Source organism: Marmota flaviventris, chromosome 11, assembly GCF_047511675.1.
Source record: "Marmota flaviventris isolate mMarFla1 chromosome 11, mMarFla1.hap1, whole genome shotgun sequence".
NCBI classification, from domain to species: domain Eukaryota; kingdom Metazoa; phylum Chordata; class Mammalia; order Rodentia; family Sciuridae; genus Marmota; species Marmota flaviventris.
The window spans coordinates 78,185,594-78,205,216 of record NC_092508.1 but is presented as its reverse complement, the minus strand read 5'-3'; the positions used below and the strand labels follow the sequence as shown (position 1 = coordinate 78,205,216).

The following is a 19,623-nucleotide window of genomic DNA, read 5'->3' as shown; positions in this document are numbered from 1 at the left end:
AAAACTAAATCTTTCTAATATTAAGGTTTACCATGTCTCTCTCCAATTGTACTTTTATAAATATAAACATAATAAAGAATACTTATATTCTTTTCTATCTTTCCAAGAATTTTATAATTTCTCCATAAAGACTTTACATATTTTTTAGGTTTATTCATTCCTAGTTCATTCATTTGATTTTTTTTTTTTTTTAACTATCGAGAATGACTTTTCTATTACATTTTCTAATTGGGATTAAAGCATATCACTGATTTTTGCATACTGAGGTTGTATCTAACAAACTTGATAAACTCTTACCAGTTTTAGGAAAGAGGAAGGAAAGGAAGGAAGGAAGGAGAAAACTTGACACTTTCCCATAAGCTACTGACTTTAATGAAAACAACTCAACCCATTGACTGAACTTTCTATTCAAAGTATCTGAAAATAACAATAATTTTGTCTATTTCTTTCTAACAAAGAAATTTGTTATTTACAAATACCCAATACCTGTTTCTTACTAAACAGGTATTTGTAAGTAACAATCTTTTATTGTGTGTGTGGTTTTAGGAATCAAAACTTTGAGCTTTGCATTCTAAAAAGTAAAACTAAACTTAAGAGGATTTTAAAGATAAAACCAGACAATTCACACTTCTGAAATGGATACATGGGATTTATTTGAACCTATCAACAATTGTATGGACAGCCTTACCAGTAGTCCTAATAATGTATCACAACTTTCTTCCCAACTACTACCACAAACTCTCTGATGAGGCATAAAAGCACATAAAACAACCAAAAACCACCTCAAAGCATGATGATTCCTTTCCAATCTTTATCTGGCTCTATATTCTTTCCACTGACTACGAGTTTATTTTATAAAATGTTAATGGCACAAAATATTGTTCAAGTTTAAATTCCTAAATTAAAGTGATTCAGTACTATAATTTCATATAAATCATTAGATGATTAAGGAAATTTTCAAATGTGTCCTTTACATTTGGAGCTTTCTGTATTAGGGAAGAATAAATCAAAACTAAGCAAAAAATAATGTAAGTATAAGGAATAAACTTTACGTTCAATTAATTGATTATTCAGTTAATATTAATGAAATTCTATCAAGGACTAAACAGTGCTTTCTGGCTAAGCAATGAAGTTGCAAAGATAATTAAAACATTATTTCTGCCCTCAAGAAATTTAAAATCCAGTGTTTCAACTTCTCCTACCAACTAAGAGTGTTATTTACTTTACTTTCTCCTGCTCCCTCCTCCCAGCCAAAGAAGGGGGTCACTTCTTCAATCAACTGATTAAGTAGGAGAGATATGTAAAACACATAGTATGAGAAATATTGTTATATATGTCCAGAGAGCTACAGCAGCACAGAGAAGGAAACTCCTAACTCTACTGGAAGCTAAAAGTGGGAAGGATTTAAAGGTTTCTCAGAAAAGATAGTCTGACATGGGTAGGTTTTGAAGATTTAAGTAGTTACTCATCAAAAGGAAAAGAAAGCTGGACAAGGTAGCACACACCTGTAATCCCAACAGCTTTTGAGACTGAGGCAGGAGAATTCTGAGTTTAAATCCAGCTTCAGTAAAAGTGAAGTACTAAGCAACGCAGTGAGATTTTTGTCTCTAAATAAAATACAAAATAGGGCTGGGGACATGGCTTAGTGGCCAAGTGCACCTGAATTTGATACCCAATACAAAAAAAAAAAAAAAAGGAAAAGAAAATTAAGGCTATGGAATATGGAAATAAAAATGGCATCTGTCTGCTGCTGACACAGATAAACAAGAAAATATGAAGAAACAAAAATTTTGCATTCTTAACCAAAAGAAAAAAATGCAAGGATATCTTATCTAGTTTTAGGAAAGAGGAAGGAAAGGAAAGAAGGAAGGAAGGAGAAAACTTGACACTCTCCCATAAGCCATTGACTTAATGAAAACAACTCATCTATAGGGTTTTGCAATGGCAATAAATAAAGGTCAGTTATGTCCTTTATGGATAAAATCATGCGAAAAAAACTGTTATTTTTACCTCAAACATACAGATAGAAAGCTAGAAACCCTGGTAATCTTCTGGGGAGTCTTTTCCTTAAAATACCTTTTGTATTTTTTAATATGAGGAGCCAATTCTTGTAAAACTTGGACTCCTTTGCAAACCTCCCTTGCTAGTAAACTTCTTTTTCTTTTCTAAATGCTTTTGTCTTCTTTGACAGGGCATTCCAGGCAGAGAACCAAATGTACAAGAGGTCTAATCAGAACATGGCATTTTTCATACTGCAATAATTCCACTTGATTATTTGAAATGCTTACATAAAGAACAAAACAGGAGCAATGAGTTACAGTTAAAAATGTAGAAAATTAAAGGGTTTTTTTGGTATACTTTCTGTTAATAAGAAATATGTGCCTTTTAAAATCAACTGAGTATTTCTTAAAATGAGACTCAAGAGTGATAAACTTTCAAGGGACTTGAAGTTCTGCATGTGAAAATTTTATGTTTTCAACTCCATAGCAATCTAAAAACAATGAAGAGAATCATTTTCTGGATCATCTGGATGACTTCTTTTTAACTGAAGAATGACATTTAATAGTACCATCCAATCTGCATTTATGTTTAGAATTTTGCTAGTGATTATCAATCACATAAAATGACAACATTTAACCCAAATTTACTAGTAAGCATTCCTATGGCAACTGTAAGACTGGGGTATCCTATTATAAAAATGACAGCAATCCGCCTATCTATTCCATCATCCTCATGTTTAATTCTCTTAGCAGTTACAAGAGTTCTTTTTTGCAGTAACAAGACAACTGAAAATTATATTAGTCTAAGTTATTTAATAAGTTCGTGCTTTAAATGGACGTCCGTGAAAAAGAAATGGTGTAGAATAATAATGTAACCCCCCTCTATTTGATGGAGGTCAGTAGACTACAATAGGGATATAATGCCTCAGAAAAGCCAAATAATATCACCCGAAACTGTATGAAAGACTCCTAGCAGTTTCAACAGAAAAAAAAAAAAAAAAAAGAACCGATTATTACATAGGACAGGGCAGTACAGATCTGCTAAAATATCTGTGCTATTAAGCAGTACTATATTTACTTTGGAAACAGCAGTTTAAGAAATTTTATTACGTACACATAATGTTCTAAATTTAAAACAGAAAAAGTATTCATTTTATAGTTTTGTTTCTATGTATAAATGTCTTAAATTTTATAGTTATATAAAAGTATCAATGTGTAAACCTAGTTCTTTGGTAACTATTCTAACTTAAACATACTGAGAAGATGGGCACCTAAAGACTATAAGTGTTTAGAACATGTCACCTCTTTATTTCTATTTATTCCCCTTCAGGGATCATGTGCTGCAATTCAAATAATTATTTTAAAACAAATTTGATGGCAAAAAGATTATTTTCTCACTAAACACAGTGCTACCTACCTTGACTGCCTATGAGGCCTTCCCTTTCCTGTTCTCAATTTCTTGCAAAATTTTCCTTTCTTTTCAAAATCAATCAGGGTTCATCTGAAATGGAGCCCCTGGATAAGCCATCTCCCTGGATACCTGCACCAAGTATAAATCTGCTCTCTTCCAGTATCCAACGGTATCCCTTTTATGGTATTCATCACATTTTGCCTTACATACAACTGTGTATAGTAATTTTAATTCCCATTTTTTTCTAGGTTTGATGAAAATAGAACTAAGTCCCCATTCGTTTCCTATTAAAGAGTCTACAACATAACATTTTCTCAAATATTAACTGCAACAAAGTAAAACCATTATGTATCTACTCATTTAAAAATATACTAGACTAGTATATTCTGACTGAATTATTTATAACAGTTAAGAAATACATTTGCAATCTCTGTTCATAGCAACAAGCTGTCAGGTCTCACACTTGCTAAATTCATCAATTTCTTTCTTTCTTTCTTTTTTTTTTTTTTTGGTACTGGGATTGAACCCAGAAACATTTAACCACTGAGTTGCATCCCCAGCACCCTTTTTATTATTTTGAGACAGGGTATCACTAAGTTGCTGAGGTTGGCTTTGAACTTTCTATCCTCCTACCTCAGGCTCCTGAATTACTGGGATTATAGGTGTGCATCACTGTGCCCAACTTCATCAATTTCTTTTAAAAGTAAAAAAAAAAAAAAAAAGAATTAGGCTCAATATAGATCGATCTATTTTTTTCTTACACTTTTAAACTACAGAGAACCTATAAGGAGGGAAGAGTAGTAGATTTAAGGAATGAGGAGGAGCCAAGCATAGCTTGTGGTTGCTTTGATCAAGATAATGCAGTAATATTTCTTCCCAAAGATTTGCTGCCAATAATTTTGTAATATACAAATACCAAGGCAAATGCATTCAGATGACTGAATATTCATTTCTTAACTGTGCTAGTCAACAATATCAACACATCATTCATATAAGAGATAAAGAATACTTTACTAGTAAATTTAACAACAAAACAAGAAACTAACATCTTGTCTAACATTTACCTAAAAAAAAAAAAAAAAGCAAGGTGTTGAAAATGTTCTGTTATGATTTAAATACACCAAAAATCAAGAAACTGAATATTCAGGATTCTCAGTTAAGAACACTGTGCTTCAAAACTTCAGAAAATTCCATAGATAAATATTTAAAACATACCTGTCATCCAAAACAATAATGATTTCACCATGTTTAAAGGTGAGTTCATTGTCCTCAACAGCTTCAAAATCGTATAAAGCTCTCACTTTTCGTGCAACCTTATTATTTAACTGAATTTCTGCAGATGGATATAAAGATTTTGTCTCTGTGTGTTGTAGTTTCTGCTCTTGCAAAGATAATTCAATAGCTGGTTTGAAAAATTAAAATGCAAAAAAAGAAAACATAAGATAGCAAGGATTAATTCTGATTTTTAAAAAAGTTTAAAAAGAAATATCAGATAAGATAGTTAACAATAAATCAAATGAATATTTTATTTGCCCAATTAAATGCTAAACAGTTAATTTTCTGTGGGGCAGGGAAACACGACATTTTTAAAATAGTTTTTGCTCATTCCTTATTATCACAGTCTGTCATATACAGCAGCTATTATTTTTATAGCAAACAGATTGTGACATTATAATATGGGTAACTTTCCATATAGGACAAACCGTGAACATATTTCTGTGTTTGACTCATAACTTTGGCATTACAGAAAAGGTGAAATGTAATCTCTCCAAAGGTAGGACATTAAATACAAATTACTGAAAAGGAAAATGAATTAAATCCATCCTGTCATTTTTTTCCCCTTTACTTAAGACCCTACTGATTTTTATATTTGAGCTACCTCAACTAAAAGCACACCTAGTTTTATTATAATTTTTATTTCATTAAAATTTTCAGGTGAGGATATTTTAATTGATGCTAAATTATACATGCTTGATCATTTTACCTTTAGCTATGTCTTCATCTTCTTTGTTTTTGTTCAATGATGTTCCATTCTTGGCAGCAGCTGATACAGTCTGTAAATGTATGAGTAAAATGAATGTAAGTATCTTTTCAAAGGAAACACAAGCACTATAATTACTTGCAAATGCTAATTTTAAAAAATACTGATATAACTTGAGTTTCATTTAAAAGTCAAGCACTTTATGACAATTTTAAGTAACTGTTTTCAAATACTAAAACATCAGAGTTTTCAAGAAAAAAATTATAAGTGCACAAAGGGCACACACTGGCTTACTTTTTTTTGGTATATAACACAGAACTTGGCATAAAGAAAGTACTTAAAAATTTATAGAATGAATAAATGTGAGTCTTTCCTGATTACACTTCCTGATTTCAACTGAGATCTCTTCTTCAATGAGAGGTGCTCTACTGCTATTGGCATAGAGCTACAGAAGAGATACCAACAAGAAGTCATAAATACTGAAGGGGACAGAGAAAACAGGTACAGTTCTAGGAATACATCTGAAGTCCTCTTCAACTAGTTGATGATGGTGGCTTTCCACTATAGCAGAATAAAGAAGGTAATGCTTAAATTTAATGGCATGTAAAGACAGATATCCAGGACTATGAACCACCAATCAGTTTTCTTTTTTCCCAGTGCTAGGCAAGCATTCTACCACTGAGCCACCTTCCCAGTACTATTAACTAGTTCTTTAACACCAATTTTTGAGAACAATATATAGAAAGGGCACAACAGTTGCTTTTTATTACTTATAAGGTATCTGTCTCAAAACTCAACCCTGTATCTTTAGGTCTAAGCGGCTAAACCTAAAGCTGCTTTGTCTCTTAAAATCTAAAACAAAAGAAAATATAGTATTCTCCTCCTTAGTTTCTTTCTCTAGCCCACAGCTTAATATTAACTGGAGGGAAAAAAGACACTGACAGCAAAGCACTCAGACAATGGTTTCCCACAAACTTGAAGAACTAGCCCACTCCATGAGTCATTATTCCTGTCTCCTCTTCCCGCCATCCTACTATTCCCTAGCTCCCCCATGCCAAAATTTCTAATTTTATAGATCCACTTTCCAAAGTTCCAATATAGAGGAAAAACACTGAACAATTAGAATGTCTACTAAATGTAAGGCACTATGTTAGATTGTCACTTCAAGAATGGAGGTGGGAAATGATGATCAAGACATCCCTTGCCTAGGGCTGGGGTTGTGGCTCAGTGTTACAGCACTTGCCTAGCATGCATGAGGTACTGGGTTCAATCTCTAGCAGCACATAAAAAAAAAACTAAATAAACAAAATAAAGGTATTGTGTCCATCTACAACTAAAAATATTTTTAAAAATTTTTAAAAAGACATCTCTTGCCTATAATCTTTCATACAAAATTAATACTTCAAACTAGTATAGGCCAATCATGAATCTGAATGAATCTCTCACCTGAGAACCTGCCGAAGGAAAAGTAATTCCTTCTTCTTTCATAGACTTAATAGTTGCAGATATGAGACTAAACTGGGGATCCTTCTGAAATTCTTCTGACCATTCCACCATTAAAGATTTCAGTTTTTCACATACTTTAGGATGAGCCTTTTAAAGAAAGGGGGAGGGGGTGAAAAACCCACTGTAGTTACAATAAATACCAAAATTATTTAACTAACAGAATTCTCACCAAAATTCTCTTTAATTATATGAACATCAACAAAAATCTGGCAATACCTGGTGTGAATAATTGATAGATGCCTGTTTAGACTGTAAGATAGAGTTGTTCCATGTAAAATCACCTTTCTGGAACATTAATTTCTAAGTCTTGGATGACTAATAAATCCCTCATATTCCAAGGCTATACCCTCTATGTTTCTTCAACATTCTCTATATTACATTATGATTTTTATATCAACTTGACTAAATTTCTGGGATTTTTACCACTAAAAACATGAGAATGGTGCTTCTAAGTGTCTGTCTCAAAGAAATTGGTAACAACCTTATGAGGGCCCCCTCCAAAGATCCCCTTTGCTCACCAATGCTGATGGGAGTCAACATAGAATGGTAGTTAGAGGTAGGAATCTAGAGTCACAGAAACCTAGATCTAAATCTTGGCTTGCCACTTAATAGCTACATGACCATAGAAAGTTACTTCCCTTTAAGCCTCAGTTTCTGCATGTATAAAACTGGAAAAAGAGAATCTAACTTCCAAAAGTGGTGAGGAACATTAAACAAGACACACTATCCAAAAAGGTTAAAGCAGTGACTACTTACTAGATCTCAAAGATTAGCTAAATTAACAACATAAATTCCTTAGGGAGAAAAAAGATTTTAGTGCTATAAATTTTTTTAAAATCAAATTTCTAACAAGAAGCTTCTTTTCAATTTATCTAAAATATTTATTTAAATTTATAATACATTATTATATATAATTAAAATAACGAACATATATATTTTTAATGACTTAAATTTCTTCTCTTTTTAAAATTTACCTTATTTTTTATCACAGCACGTACTTCTGTTGCAAAATCACGGGAACACACTTCTAAATGAAATATCTTTCCACAGTTTGCCACACAAGCCCCAAGAAGCTATTAATTAAAATAAAAATTCATATATAAATGTTGAAATATTATCTTCCTTATTGAAATAAACGTCATTTTCATAATTTAGTCAAATAACATGATTTTTACTCACAGTTAATGCCTGCAGAGCAACATGAGGAACCTTATGATTTACCCTTTTCATGATGGCTTTTAGGCAATCCTTTGCTCTAAGAAAAAAATGGAGAAAGTATTTTTTGACAATTTTAACTCCAACATTAAAAAATATAAGAAATTTTCAAGCAAATAACTTTAAAAATAAATCCCAGTAACTTTACTTTGTTAAGGAATAAGTCTATAAATTTATGATTTTACACAATCTTTTGCTAACAAACTTGTAGATCTTAAAAAAAAAAAATTGTTGTAAACATTATATAGCCCCAAATCAAGAGACAAATCATTCCAAAAAATGTCAGTCAACACAAGAGAACCATATCATACTAATTCTCTCTTCATTTCTTCAAGACAAAGAGCTTTCAAACAGCAAGTTCTTCTCTTGAAAAGAATTAGTACAATGTACATTCTTTTTTTTTTTAAAGAGAGACAGAGAGAGAGAGAGAGAATTTTAATATTTATATTTTAGTTTTCGGCGGACACAAAATCTTTGTTTGTATGTGGTGCTGAGGATCGAACCCGGGCTGCACGCATGCCAGGCGAGCCTACCGCTTGAGCCACATCCCCAGTGCCAATGTACATTCTTAAAAGGTTCACATGAAAAAGCTGAATATTGTTGTCAGGCACAGTGGTGTACACCTGGAATTTACTCAGAAGGCAGAAAGATCATAAGTTTGTAGCCAGATGAGCAACTTGGTTAAGACCCTGTCCTAAAATATAATTTAAAAAGGGCTGGGGGAGTAGCTTAGCATTACAGCACTTTCTAGTATATGTGAGGCCTCAGTACTACAAAAAAGAAAAAAAAAATTAAAAGAGTTTAATGTTAAAAAAAATGCTTTCACAATTTCTACACTTTTAGTGTATAATCAGCTGTGCATAATTACCATACCTTCCTGAAAAGCACTCTAAATTTTGGAGTTTTTTTGGTACTGGGGAACTGAACCCAGGGGTGTTTTGCCACCAAGTTACATCCCCAGTCCTTCTTATTTTTTATTTTGAGGCAGAGTCTCCCTAGATTACTGAGAGTCTTGCTAAATTGCTGAGGCTGGGATCAAACTTGCAATCCTCCTGCCTCAGTCTTTTGAATCACTAGGATTACAAGCGTGGGCTACCACGCCCAGCAGCATTCTTTTCTTACATTCACCTTTTTCATCAAAAGACCTATTTACCTTTTTACTATGGAAAGACTCTCATATATGTCTAAGTATAGGGAAATTCCCCCAGTAACTAATCTATTCATTTTTATAACATGTGTCCCTATTGTGTCAAACCTTTAATTACCTATGCCAACATAGCTCAAGTTTTCAGTTGAACTCTTTTCCATTTGCTCTTTCAGGATAAGGTTAATCTCATAAACCCAGCCTACTGGCTCTCTCTACTTTATCTCTCAAAATTAAACAGTTTCAATAACAGTTAAGTTAAATAATTTTGTTAAAACTAAAACCTCGATTCACTTTCAAAGTTGCATCATGAAGATACACAGGTTAATTAAGCTCCTAAATGTTTACTGAGTATCTTACCCATTAGGAGTGGTTCCAACTTTGTCACATATGTCCATAATAAGACTCCAATCTTCCGTGGTGTTGTACTCATTTGTGGCTTTTTCTAAGATATATTAACATACATGATAATTAGTGTATAATTTTGTGTTACAAAACACTAAAAACCAATAAAGGCACAATAGTTAAGAAGCCCTACCTCTTCTCTTGCCAAGAAAAAAAAAACTACAGAAAAACTTCAGAAGATAGAGTACTTCTACTAACTTCAATTTTAGAATTATATAATTAAATATTCTCAGGTATGGTATATTTTACTGATAGTAAAATGCCTCCTAAACAACTAAATAAATTATGCATCATCAATATTCCTGTCAAATTCTAAATTGGGAGAAAGCTTTAAAAATGTATCATCATAAGGAAATATTTATTAAACTGTTCACTGAATCATTTTCAATAGCAAAACAAAACAGATTAATGAAATACAGTAAAGTCATGCAATGGAATGTAAAAATGATATGCAAAATGAAATGTGCAAAAATGCATGAATATCACAATACAATGACTTGCTTGGGCTCATAATAAATAGCATTAGCTTATAATGAGAAGTCAAAAAAAGTTAATCACTGAAGAATTTCTAACATTCACGTGAACTTTTAAAAACAGCTTTAACTCACATACCAATACAATCCACACATTTAAAGTGTACAGTTCAATGTTTTCAGTACACAGATCTGTGCAACCATCACTAATAATTATAAAACATTTCATCACCCCCCCCCCAAAAAAAAATCTGCACCCACTGGCAGTCAGTGTTCATTCTCTTCCATATCAACTTTCCGTCCCTACACATTCACCTATTTGGGACTTTTCACATGAAGAAAATTATGTATCGGGGGCTGGGGATATAGCTCAGTTGGCAGAATGCTCGCATCACATGCACAAGGCCATGGGTTCAATCCCCAGCACCACAAAGAAAAAGAAAAGAAAACCATGTATCATGTATATTCTTGTGTAACAGGCTTGTTTTATAGCATATTTTCAAAGTTCATACATGTTGTATCATGTATCAATATGTCTTTTATTGTTGCATAATATTCCATTGAATAGATATAGCACATTTTATTCATCCAATCAACAGTTTATGAACACCTTGGTTTGCTTTTTCTTTTAAACTTTTTGGCTAATATAAATAAATAATACTGCTGCTATGAACATTCATGTATAAGTTCTTGTGTGGGCATATGTTCCATTCTCTTTGACACAGCCCTGCTGGGTCATATGGTTAATTATTTAATTTTTTAAGGATATGGCAAATGGTGTTTCAAAGTATCTATAATATTTTACATTACCAGAAGTATAAGTAATATATGAATATTTTCCCTAAAGTTTTAAAATATTCAAAACATTTATATTTTTATTTGGTGGTGGGGGGGTAGTTGGGAATTGAACCCAGAGGCACTCTATCAATGAGCTATATCCAAAGACCTTTTTATTTTTTATTTTGAGTCAGGGTCTCACTAAACTGTTGAGGCTAGCCTCAAACTTGTGGTCCTCCTGCCTCAGCCTCCAAGCTGCTGGGATTACCAGTATGTGCCACCACACCAGATATACCCTGCATTTTTACAGAAACACACAAAGATAGTTAAAAGAGTAAACATGCATAAGAATGTTAAACATTAAACTAGAGGGGGGATCAAAAATAGATTACACAGTGGCTTCTGTATATTAATTTGACAGTGTACATCTAGAAGTTCTTTATTTTGTTCTCAAAATCTTTTTTGTAGTGTGATACATTTCACGATCAAAGTAAAAATTAAACAGCAAACTGTTAAAAAAATGATTAGAATATGACTGAATCATTGTATTTTCACTGTACTGAATCTTATAAAATTTCAATATGAATTCATGCAATTATTTTGGATAATGATATTAAAAAGTAGCCAGGCCCAGCGGCATATAGGTGGCAATCCCAATGTCATGAAAGGCTGAGGCAGGAGGATCACAAGTTTGAGGCTAGTCTCCACAACTTAGTGAAACCCTCAAAAAAATAAATAAATAACAAGGCTAAGAATATAAATATAGCTCAGTGGTAGAGCATCACCGGGTTCAACCTCCAATACCAAAAAGCAAACAACAATTAAGAGATATACAGACACAGACACATATATATGGTAACACCCTAAAGAATTTTATGTGCTGGGAGTACAGAGGTGCACCTGAGGCCCTGGGTTCCATCCCAGCACTACAAAGAAAAAAAATAATATATATATGCATTTTCCCCTCTAAACTAATATATCCTGTAATTTCAAACACAGTAAAACCTACACACACACACACACACAAATACATAGGAAGAATATATGAATCCAGAATAATGTTCTTTTTTATGGCAAGGAAAAATTTTTTTATTAGAGCTTTATAGTTATACATAGTAGCTGGGTTCATCCTGACAAATTCATATATGCACTAAATTTGATTTCAGTTCATGATCCCACTGTTTCTTTTCCCTCCCTTCTCCCATTCTCCTTCCTCTACTCTACTAGACGCCCTTTCACTTGTCTATTAACTATTAATTTATATTTGATTGGTTCTTTCTACCTATGCATAAAAGTGAAGTTCCCTGTGGTATATTTATATATATACACATGATTTTTTAAGAATTCATTCTGCGGGCTGGGGAGGTGGCTCAAGCAGTAGCGCGCTCGCCTGGCATGCGTGCGGCCCGGGTTCGATCCTCAGCACCACATACAAACAAAGATGTTGTGTCCGCCGAAAAACTAAAAAATAAATATTAAAAAATTCTCTCTCTCAAAAAAAAAAAAAAAAAAAAGAATTCATTCTGCATTGCTTCCCCTCTGCTCTGCCTTTCCATCTCCCCCTTCTACAATATTGATCTTCCCTTTGTTATCCTATTCTTCCCTCCCCCCCACTTTATTTTACCCTAGCTTCCGCATATGAAAGAAAACATTTGACCCTTGAGTTTAGTTTTTAGCTTGGCTTATTTCACTAAGCATGTTATTCTCCATTTCCATCCATTTACCAACAAATGCCATAATTTCATTCTTTTTATGGCTAAGTAGAAACTATACACACATACACACACATCACCATTTCTTAATCCATTTATCTACTGATGGACATCTGAGTTGATTCCATAATTTAGCTATTGTGAATTGTGCTGCTATAAACATTGAAGTGGCTGTATTGCTATAGTATGCCAATTTTAGATCATTTGGGAAAATATCAAGGAGTGGGATGGCTGGGTCATATGGTGGTTCCATCCCTAATTTTTTTTTTTTAAATCAAGTCTTGCCATTTCTTTTTTTTAAGATTTTTTTTTTTTAGTTGTAGATGGGCACAATATCTTCATTTTATTTATTTATGTGGTGCTAAGGATCAAACTCAGTGCCTCACGCATGCAAGACAAGTGGCTCTACCACTGAGCCACAACCCCAGTCCCCAGCCCTAGTTTTTTGAGGAATTTTCATACTGCTTTCCAGAGTGGTTGTATTAGTCCATCATCCCATCAAGTATACCTTTTCCCCCACAACCTCATCAGCATTTATTATTGTTTATGTTCTTTATCAATGCCATTCAGACTGGAGTGAGATGAAATCTTAAGCATAGCTTTGATTTGCATTTCCCTGATTACTAGAGATGTTGAATATTTTTTCATATATTTGATGGCCATTTGTGTTTCTTCTTTTGAGAAGTTTCTGTTTAATTTTTTGCCCATTTATTGATTAGGTTATATATATTTTGGTGTTAAGTTTTTTGAGTTCTTTTTATAACGAATATCAATCCCCTATTGGAGGAGTAGCTGGCCAAGATTTTCTTCCATTCTGTAAGCTCTCTCTTCATGCTCTTAATTGTTTTCCTTGCTGTGCAGAAGTTTTTTAGCTTGATGGTATCTCACTTATTAATTCCTGGTTTTATTTGTGCTTTGGGGGTCTTGTTAAGGAAGTCGGTGCCAACACATATAAGGGAGTGTTGAACTTATGATTTCTTCTAGCACTTGTAAGGTTTCTGGTCTAATTCCTAAGTCTTCTATCCATTTCAATTTGAGTTTTGTGCAGGGTGACAGATAGGGATCTACTTTCATTTTTCTACATATTGGTATCCAATTTTAAAAAGAAAAAGAAGCTTAGAGAACAGCTCTATTTTCCAAGAAGGAAAGAGAAATCAGTTAACTTCAGTTAAATGTTGGAACTCACTTTTTAAAAAACCATGCAAATGGCCTAACACTATGGACAGAATGCAAAAACACATATTATTTTAACATGATGAAATGGCAAATCCATAATATTGGAAAAGTAATATATTCTTGCCTCTTTTAAGTTTTAGACCCAAGTACCAATTATAAAGGTAGAAGAATATCAGGTCCAGCTTATTTCCTGTAAAGAGAAGAATTCTACATGGAAAATCAGACCTGATTATATTTTTTAAAGGTTTTAAATGCTTCCCCACCCCACCCCACTCCCCTGTACTGAGGATTGAACTAGAGGTGTTTTTCTACTAAGCTACTACATTCCCAGCCCTTTTTATTTTATTTTGGCATAGGTCAAAGTTTCCCATACTGGCCTGGAACTTGCAATCCTCTTGCCTCAATCTCCTGAGTAGCTGAGAATACAGGAATATGGCACTGTATCCATCTTAATTATGTCTTAATTACATATTTTATGAATTCAAAAAAATAAGAAAAAAACATCAACCAGTCCCTTTTAAAATCATGATATATCTTTGTAGACTTCCTTTTTTTTGGAGGGGGGGGGGGTGCCAGGATTTGAACCCAGGGTCTTATGCATGCAAGGCAAGCACTTTGCCAACTGAGCTATATCCCCAGCCCTCTTTGTAGACTTTTTTCTATACATGTAGATAACAAATAACCCTTTCCTGGTTAAATTATGAACAAGATGAGAAACAAAAGAAATAATAAAATAAAATATCAGGAGTCAACCAAGCAAATAGACTTGCTACTGTGAACCACAGAAATGGGCATGCCTTAGCACCAGACAGGGGCAAGCCTCTCCCTGCAGGGGAAAGCCTCTGCAAAAACTCATCCAAAGAGAAGTAAATGCATAATCACTCAATGGAGATTCCATCTCACTTCAGTCAAAATGGCAATTATCAACTGCCTGCCTGAGTCCCACACTGGGAGGGAAGCAGGAAGACATCATCCTCCTTTCCTAGCCCACCCATCAGCCATGTTTTCAGGGTGGGTCTGGCTTGGTTCTCCCCCACTCTGCCTGCTAAGGAAATGGCCAGGGAGCTCCAGGGAACCCAGGCCCACTGCTTAGGTGGAGCTGGGGCTAACAGGCAGGACAGCGAGAAAACCCCAACAGTTCTGGGCAAGGAGGGAGGCCACAGCATACAGTAGTAACTGGATGTTTGGGGTGAATATCGTGCTGGTTATGGCCTACGGGAGCCTGGTATTTGTACTACTATTTATTTTTGTGAAGAGGCAAAACATGCGTTTTGCAATGAAATCTAGAAGGGGACCTCATGTCCCTGTGGGACACAATGCCCCCAAGAACTTGAAAGAGGATACTGATATTCTACTATCCAGGATTCAGGATATCATGTATGAACCCCACCTCCCTGCAGATGATGATGCAAAACTGCAACTGGAAAGTCAGGAAAATCAAAGTTGCTACAACTACCTCTATAAGCTCTGGATGCTATCCATACTTCTGAGATCCCATTTCATGCTGAATTTCCACTCCTACTTGCTAGATCTGCAAAACACTAGTACTCTTTTTTCAAGGGTGTGTGGAAGGTACTTGTCAATACCCTGCTGGATGGATATGAGATAGCTCACTATGGGACATGGGTGTTTGGCCCGAGAGAGTACCTGTGCTATCAAGAGGCCTGAGTGAGTTGGCCACTGTGGTCAAAGCAAGAATTGGGAGCTCTCAGCGACAGCACCAGTCAGTAGCCAAAGACCTAACTCAGTCCCCTGAATTCTCCCCAACTACAATCCAAATGACATACCTTCCCTCCAGTCAGAGAAGAGTAAATGTGCCAAGCATTTCTTGGAATTGAAGAGCTTTAAGGACAACTATAACACATTGGAGAGCACTCTGTGATGGAGCTGAAGGACTCTCGCTGCAGACTGAACCAGACAGCTGTGGTATTCAAGATAGGCTGTCTGCTGGGCAGCCCTCAGGAAATCTGGCTCAGCAGGCCCAGACTGTGTTAGCCAAAGCTCCTGTAGTATCCAGGGTTCTTAAAGTCGCATCTGAAAGGTCATTCCCCAACTCTTTATTACAGGCATTTTCAGAACATCAGCTAAGATTTTCCCCCCCAATAGAATTTTTTTTTCTATATTTGAGTTCAGATGTCATTTCTATTTCTGTCACAGCTTTCTTTAAAATCTTCAATTGTTTTTGGCCATGGTTCACCTATTCCAGCCTATTTAATCCCAAATGTGAAAGGTATCTTCATGTCTATCCTATTGTACTCAATTGAACAAGAACTGCTTGGTTTTAGGGTGTCTCAAGAGTTGTTTGGTAGAAAAGGTGGACAGAATTGGGGATAGAGCAAGGACGTAGGTGGTATGTGGAACAACCTAACCTGACACTCCACTTAAATCAGGATGTGTTGAAACATTAACACAATTTTCCTCATGTATAAGGATCTGCCCTTTCACCTTCATTCAATCTCTGTTGTGAATAAATGAACAAAAGGAAATGTTCTGATACCTGGACTAATCTATGCCAAGATACAAGATGATCATAGAGCAGTGTACTGGTCTGGTTTTATGGATTAGTTATTTAATAAAATGAACTATTAAAAAATAAAAAAAGAATGGAAATTATCAAGAATACAAATAATTAAAAAAGAATGAAATTATGGCATCTGCCAGTAAATGGAAGGAAATGGAGAATATTAAGCTAAGCAAAATAAGCCAATCCCAAAGAACCAAAGGCCAAATGTCTTCTCTGATATGCCGATGCAAATTCACAATGGGGTGGGGGGATAGAGGTGATTTGGACTAGACAGAGGGGAGTGAATGGACGGGAGGGGACATGGATGGTAGGAATTATAGTAGATTGAATCTCAGATTATTACCCTAAGTGCATATATAATTACATGTTCTGTGTAACTCTACATCATGTACAACCCATAATTGAGAAGTTATACTCCATTTATGTATGATGTGTCAAAATGCATTCTACTGTCATGTCTAATTAGTATATATTTATATTTTATACATATATATATATATGTATATAAAGAATACAAGAAACAGTAAATATTGGAGAGGATATGGGGGAAAAGGTACATTAATACATTGCTAGTGGGACAGCAAATTGGTGCAACCCACTCTGAAAAGCAGTTAGGAGATTCCTCAGAAAAGCTGGACTGAAACCACCATTTGCCCTTTTATCCCACTCTTCAGCATATGCCCAAAGGATTTAAAGTCAGCATACTATAGTGACTTGGCCACATCAATATTTACAGCCACTCAATTCACAATAGCTAAGCTATGGAGCTAAACTAGGTGCCCTTCAATAGATAAATGGATAAAGAAAATGTGGTACATATACACAATGGAATATTACTACTCAGCTATAAAGAAGAATGAAATTATGGCATCTGCCAGTAAATGGATGAAACTGAAGACTATCATGTTAAGTGAAATAAGCCAATCCAAAAAATAAACCAAAGGTCTAATGTTCTCTCTGATATGCATCTGCATCAGAGATATGCTAATACACAATAAAGGGGAGGGGAGGGAAGAATATAAGTTTATTGGATTTGACACATGGGAATGAAAGGAAGGGAGGAAGGATGGGCATGGGAAAGACAGTAGAATGAATCAGACATAACTTTACTATGTTCATATATGAACACCCAACCGGTGTAACTCCACATCATGTTCAACCACAAGAATGGGATTTAATTAGAATAAGTTATACTCCATGTATATATGTCAAAATACACTCTATGGTCATGTATATTTTGACATATATATTGTCATGTGTATTTTTTAGATTAAAAAAAAATTTTTTTAAAGACTTGAGGAGGCAGCAGCACAGGCTCTGAGTAACAATACTGAAACTCAGAGTTAGAAAGTCTTCCCCATTAATTCTGTGATCACACGAAATGTATCTTTTTGAAACTTAGGTTTGCACTTATCATAAATATTTCTCCATGTTTATAAATATAGATTTATATCAATACTTTTAACAGCTGCATGATGTACCATTGTAGCGGGAAGGGAAAGGCAGCCAGAGAAGGAGAGAGGTGAAGAGAATGGGCACAAAATCAAGCTGGTGAAAAGTTATCTGTACATTATGATTTTATATCTATTAGGTACTCAGACTCTTTCTTTGTTATGGGTAACATTCATATCAGGCCCCATAAAGACAAAATATTAAAATCAAAGGAGGGCAGGATTTTGTGCATAGGCCTTTCTGTAGCTACTTCACAGCATAATACTTTATCTTGTTTATTGTCTGTCTCCCTACTCAGGAAAATTAATATAAGCTCCATTCTGGCAGAAATTTTGTTACCAATATTATTTCTAGTACATAAAACAGTATCTAGGGCCATAGTAAATATCAATAAGTACTTGTTCAATGAGTAAATGAATAATGCTGGCTGCTCCTCCATGCCCTATTATCCTGGTTAACAATAGTTATAATGTAGAAAACATTAGAGCACTTTGGAATAAATGAAGCAAAAGAGCTATGATGTTCAGTGTAACCCTATGAAGCCTATACAAAGTTCTAGACCAGCTTCAATATTGAGCAGACAAACATCAAAGGGACTTTAGGACCAAGTTTCAACAGCAACACCAAGTGGTAGGTAGTAAAAGGCAGCAGTGCACGTGGGCTTCTGCAGTTCCAGGTCTCTCCTTGCTTCTCTGCCAAGACTCAAGTAGAAGACAGAGTTAAGCAGTGAAGACAATGCTTCAGAGGGAGGCAAAGGACTGTATGTGTGTGTGTGTGTGTGCGAGAGAGAGAGAGAGAGAGAGAGAGAGAGAGAGAGAGAGAGAGACTGGTTTTGTATTCTGCATCTGAAGAGAAAATCACACGTATTACATATAATTTACTGGTTTCATGCTGCTCTTTCCTCTTAAGGTGAAGTTTTGTTTCTTTTTGCTGTAGGACATTACCATACTTTCTTTTTACAGTATTACTTGACATCCTGTTTGAACTACCTTAAGATTAAAAATTCACTCAGATTATCTTTTGTATGTATGTTATTTATTTTTTTCCATGTAAATCTTTAGTGAATATGAATTTCATTTGGCCTATCTAGAACTTCACATATGGTATAAGGTAGGAATAGAAAAATGTTAGCACAAATTTTTGGTCAGTGGTTTCAACATATAATAATCTACCCTTTGCTCATGAATTTGAGAAACTAGCATCAGGAACTACCGAATTGCAAGTACCCAAGTGTAGGAGTACAAACACAAACACACAAACACACACAATTAAATTTTAGACTATCTAATAACCCACTCAGTTCTACTAGAACTTAACTTTTCACGATTATTTTAAGACATGTAATTCAATCAAATATGAAGCCTATTGTGACACCCCCAAATGCCTTCCGATAATTTCAAAAGTATAGGAAAAAAACATTGTTTACTTGATTTGATTTTTATAGAAAATGGAAAAATCCTGATTTGAATGCTCTGTCAAACCTAGTTTACTCTTTACAAATAAAGGACTCATAATTATTCTTTTAAAAAAGTATAAAATCTGAAGACTTTATAATGGCCTGCCAAAAAGGACTTCATTTTTCAAGTGAACTAAATAGCAGTTAAATTACGTACTCAGTAGTATTTTAAACTCCTGGAAAATTTTAAATATTATAATTAAGAAACCATTCTTTTATAGCATGTCACTGTGCCCAGTCTTGGAGCCATACCTTTCATTATCCTGTGTCAAAGGCAAAGAGAGGGAGAGTGTTGAAAGAGCCTGCCTAGAGCCTAAATTCTAAACTGTCAGGGCCGGAGGGTGTAAATCATAACATTTCATCACCAGGCTTTGATAGAAAGCCTCAAATA

At 34.5% G+C, this 19,623-nt stretch overlaps 1 protein-coding gene and 1 pseudogene across 4 annotated transcripts in view; one reads left to right on the top strand and one right to left on the bottom strand.

The window, feature by feature from the left end:
• The window catches only part of Stam2 (signal transducing adaptor molecule 2), a 57,093-nt gene that overhangs the window by 24,373 nt on the left and 13,097 nt on the right, over positions 1 to 19,623 (bottom strand). For 3 of the 4 annotated variants that reach the window (XM_071619177.1, XM_027937990.2, XM_071619175.1), the window contains 6 exons: positions 9,618 to 9,702; positions 8,078 to 8,153; positions 7,873 to 7,971; positions 6,839 to 6,985; positions 5,396 to 5,465; positions 4,627 to 4,813 (listed from right to left, as the gene is read on the bottom strand). In XM_071619177.1, the coding sequence (XP_071475278.1) occupies positions 4,627 to 4,813; positions 5,396 to 5,465; positions 6,839 to 6,985; positions 7,873 to 7,971; positions 8,078 to 8,153; positions 9,618 to 9,702 (664 nt within the window). The remainder of the gene's footprint in view (positions 1 to 4,626; positions 4,814 to 5,395; positions 5,466 to 6,838; positions 6,986 to 7,872; positions 7,972 to 8,077; positions 8,154 to 9,617; positions 9,703 to 19,623) is intronic. The other variant, XM_071619176.1, reaches the window with a different exon arrangement.
• On the top strand, positions 14,975 to 15,682 carry LOC114094800 (protein C1orf43 pseudogene; annotated as a pseudogene).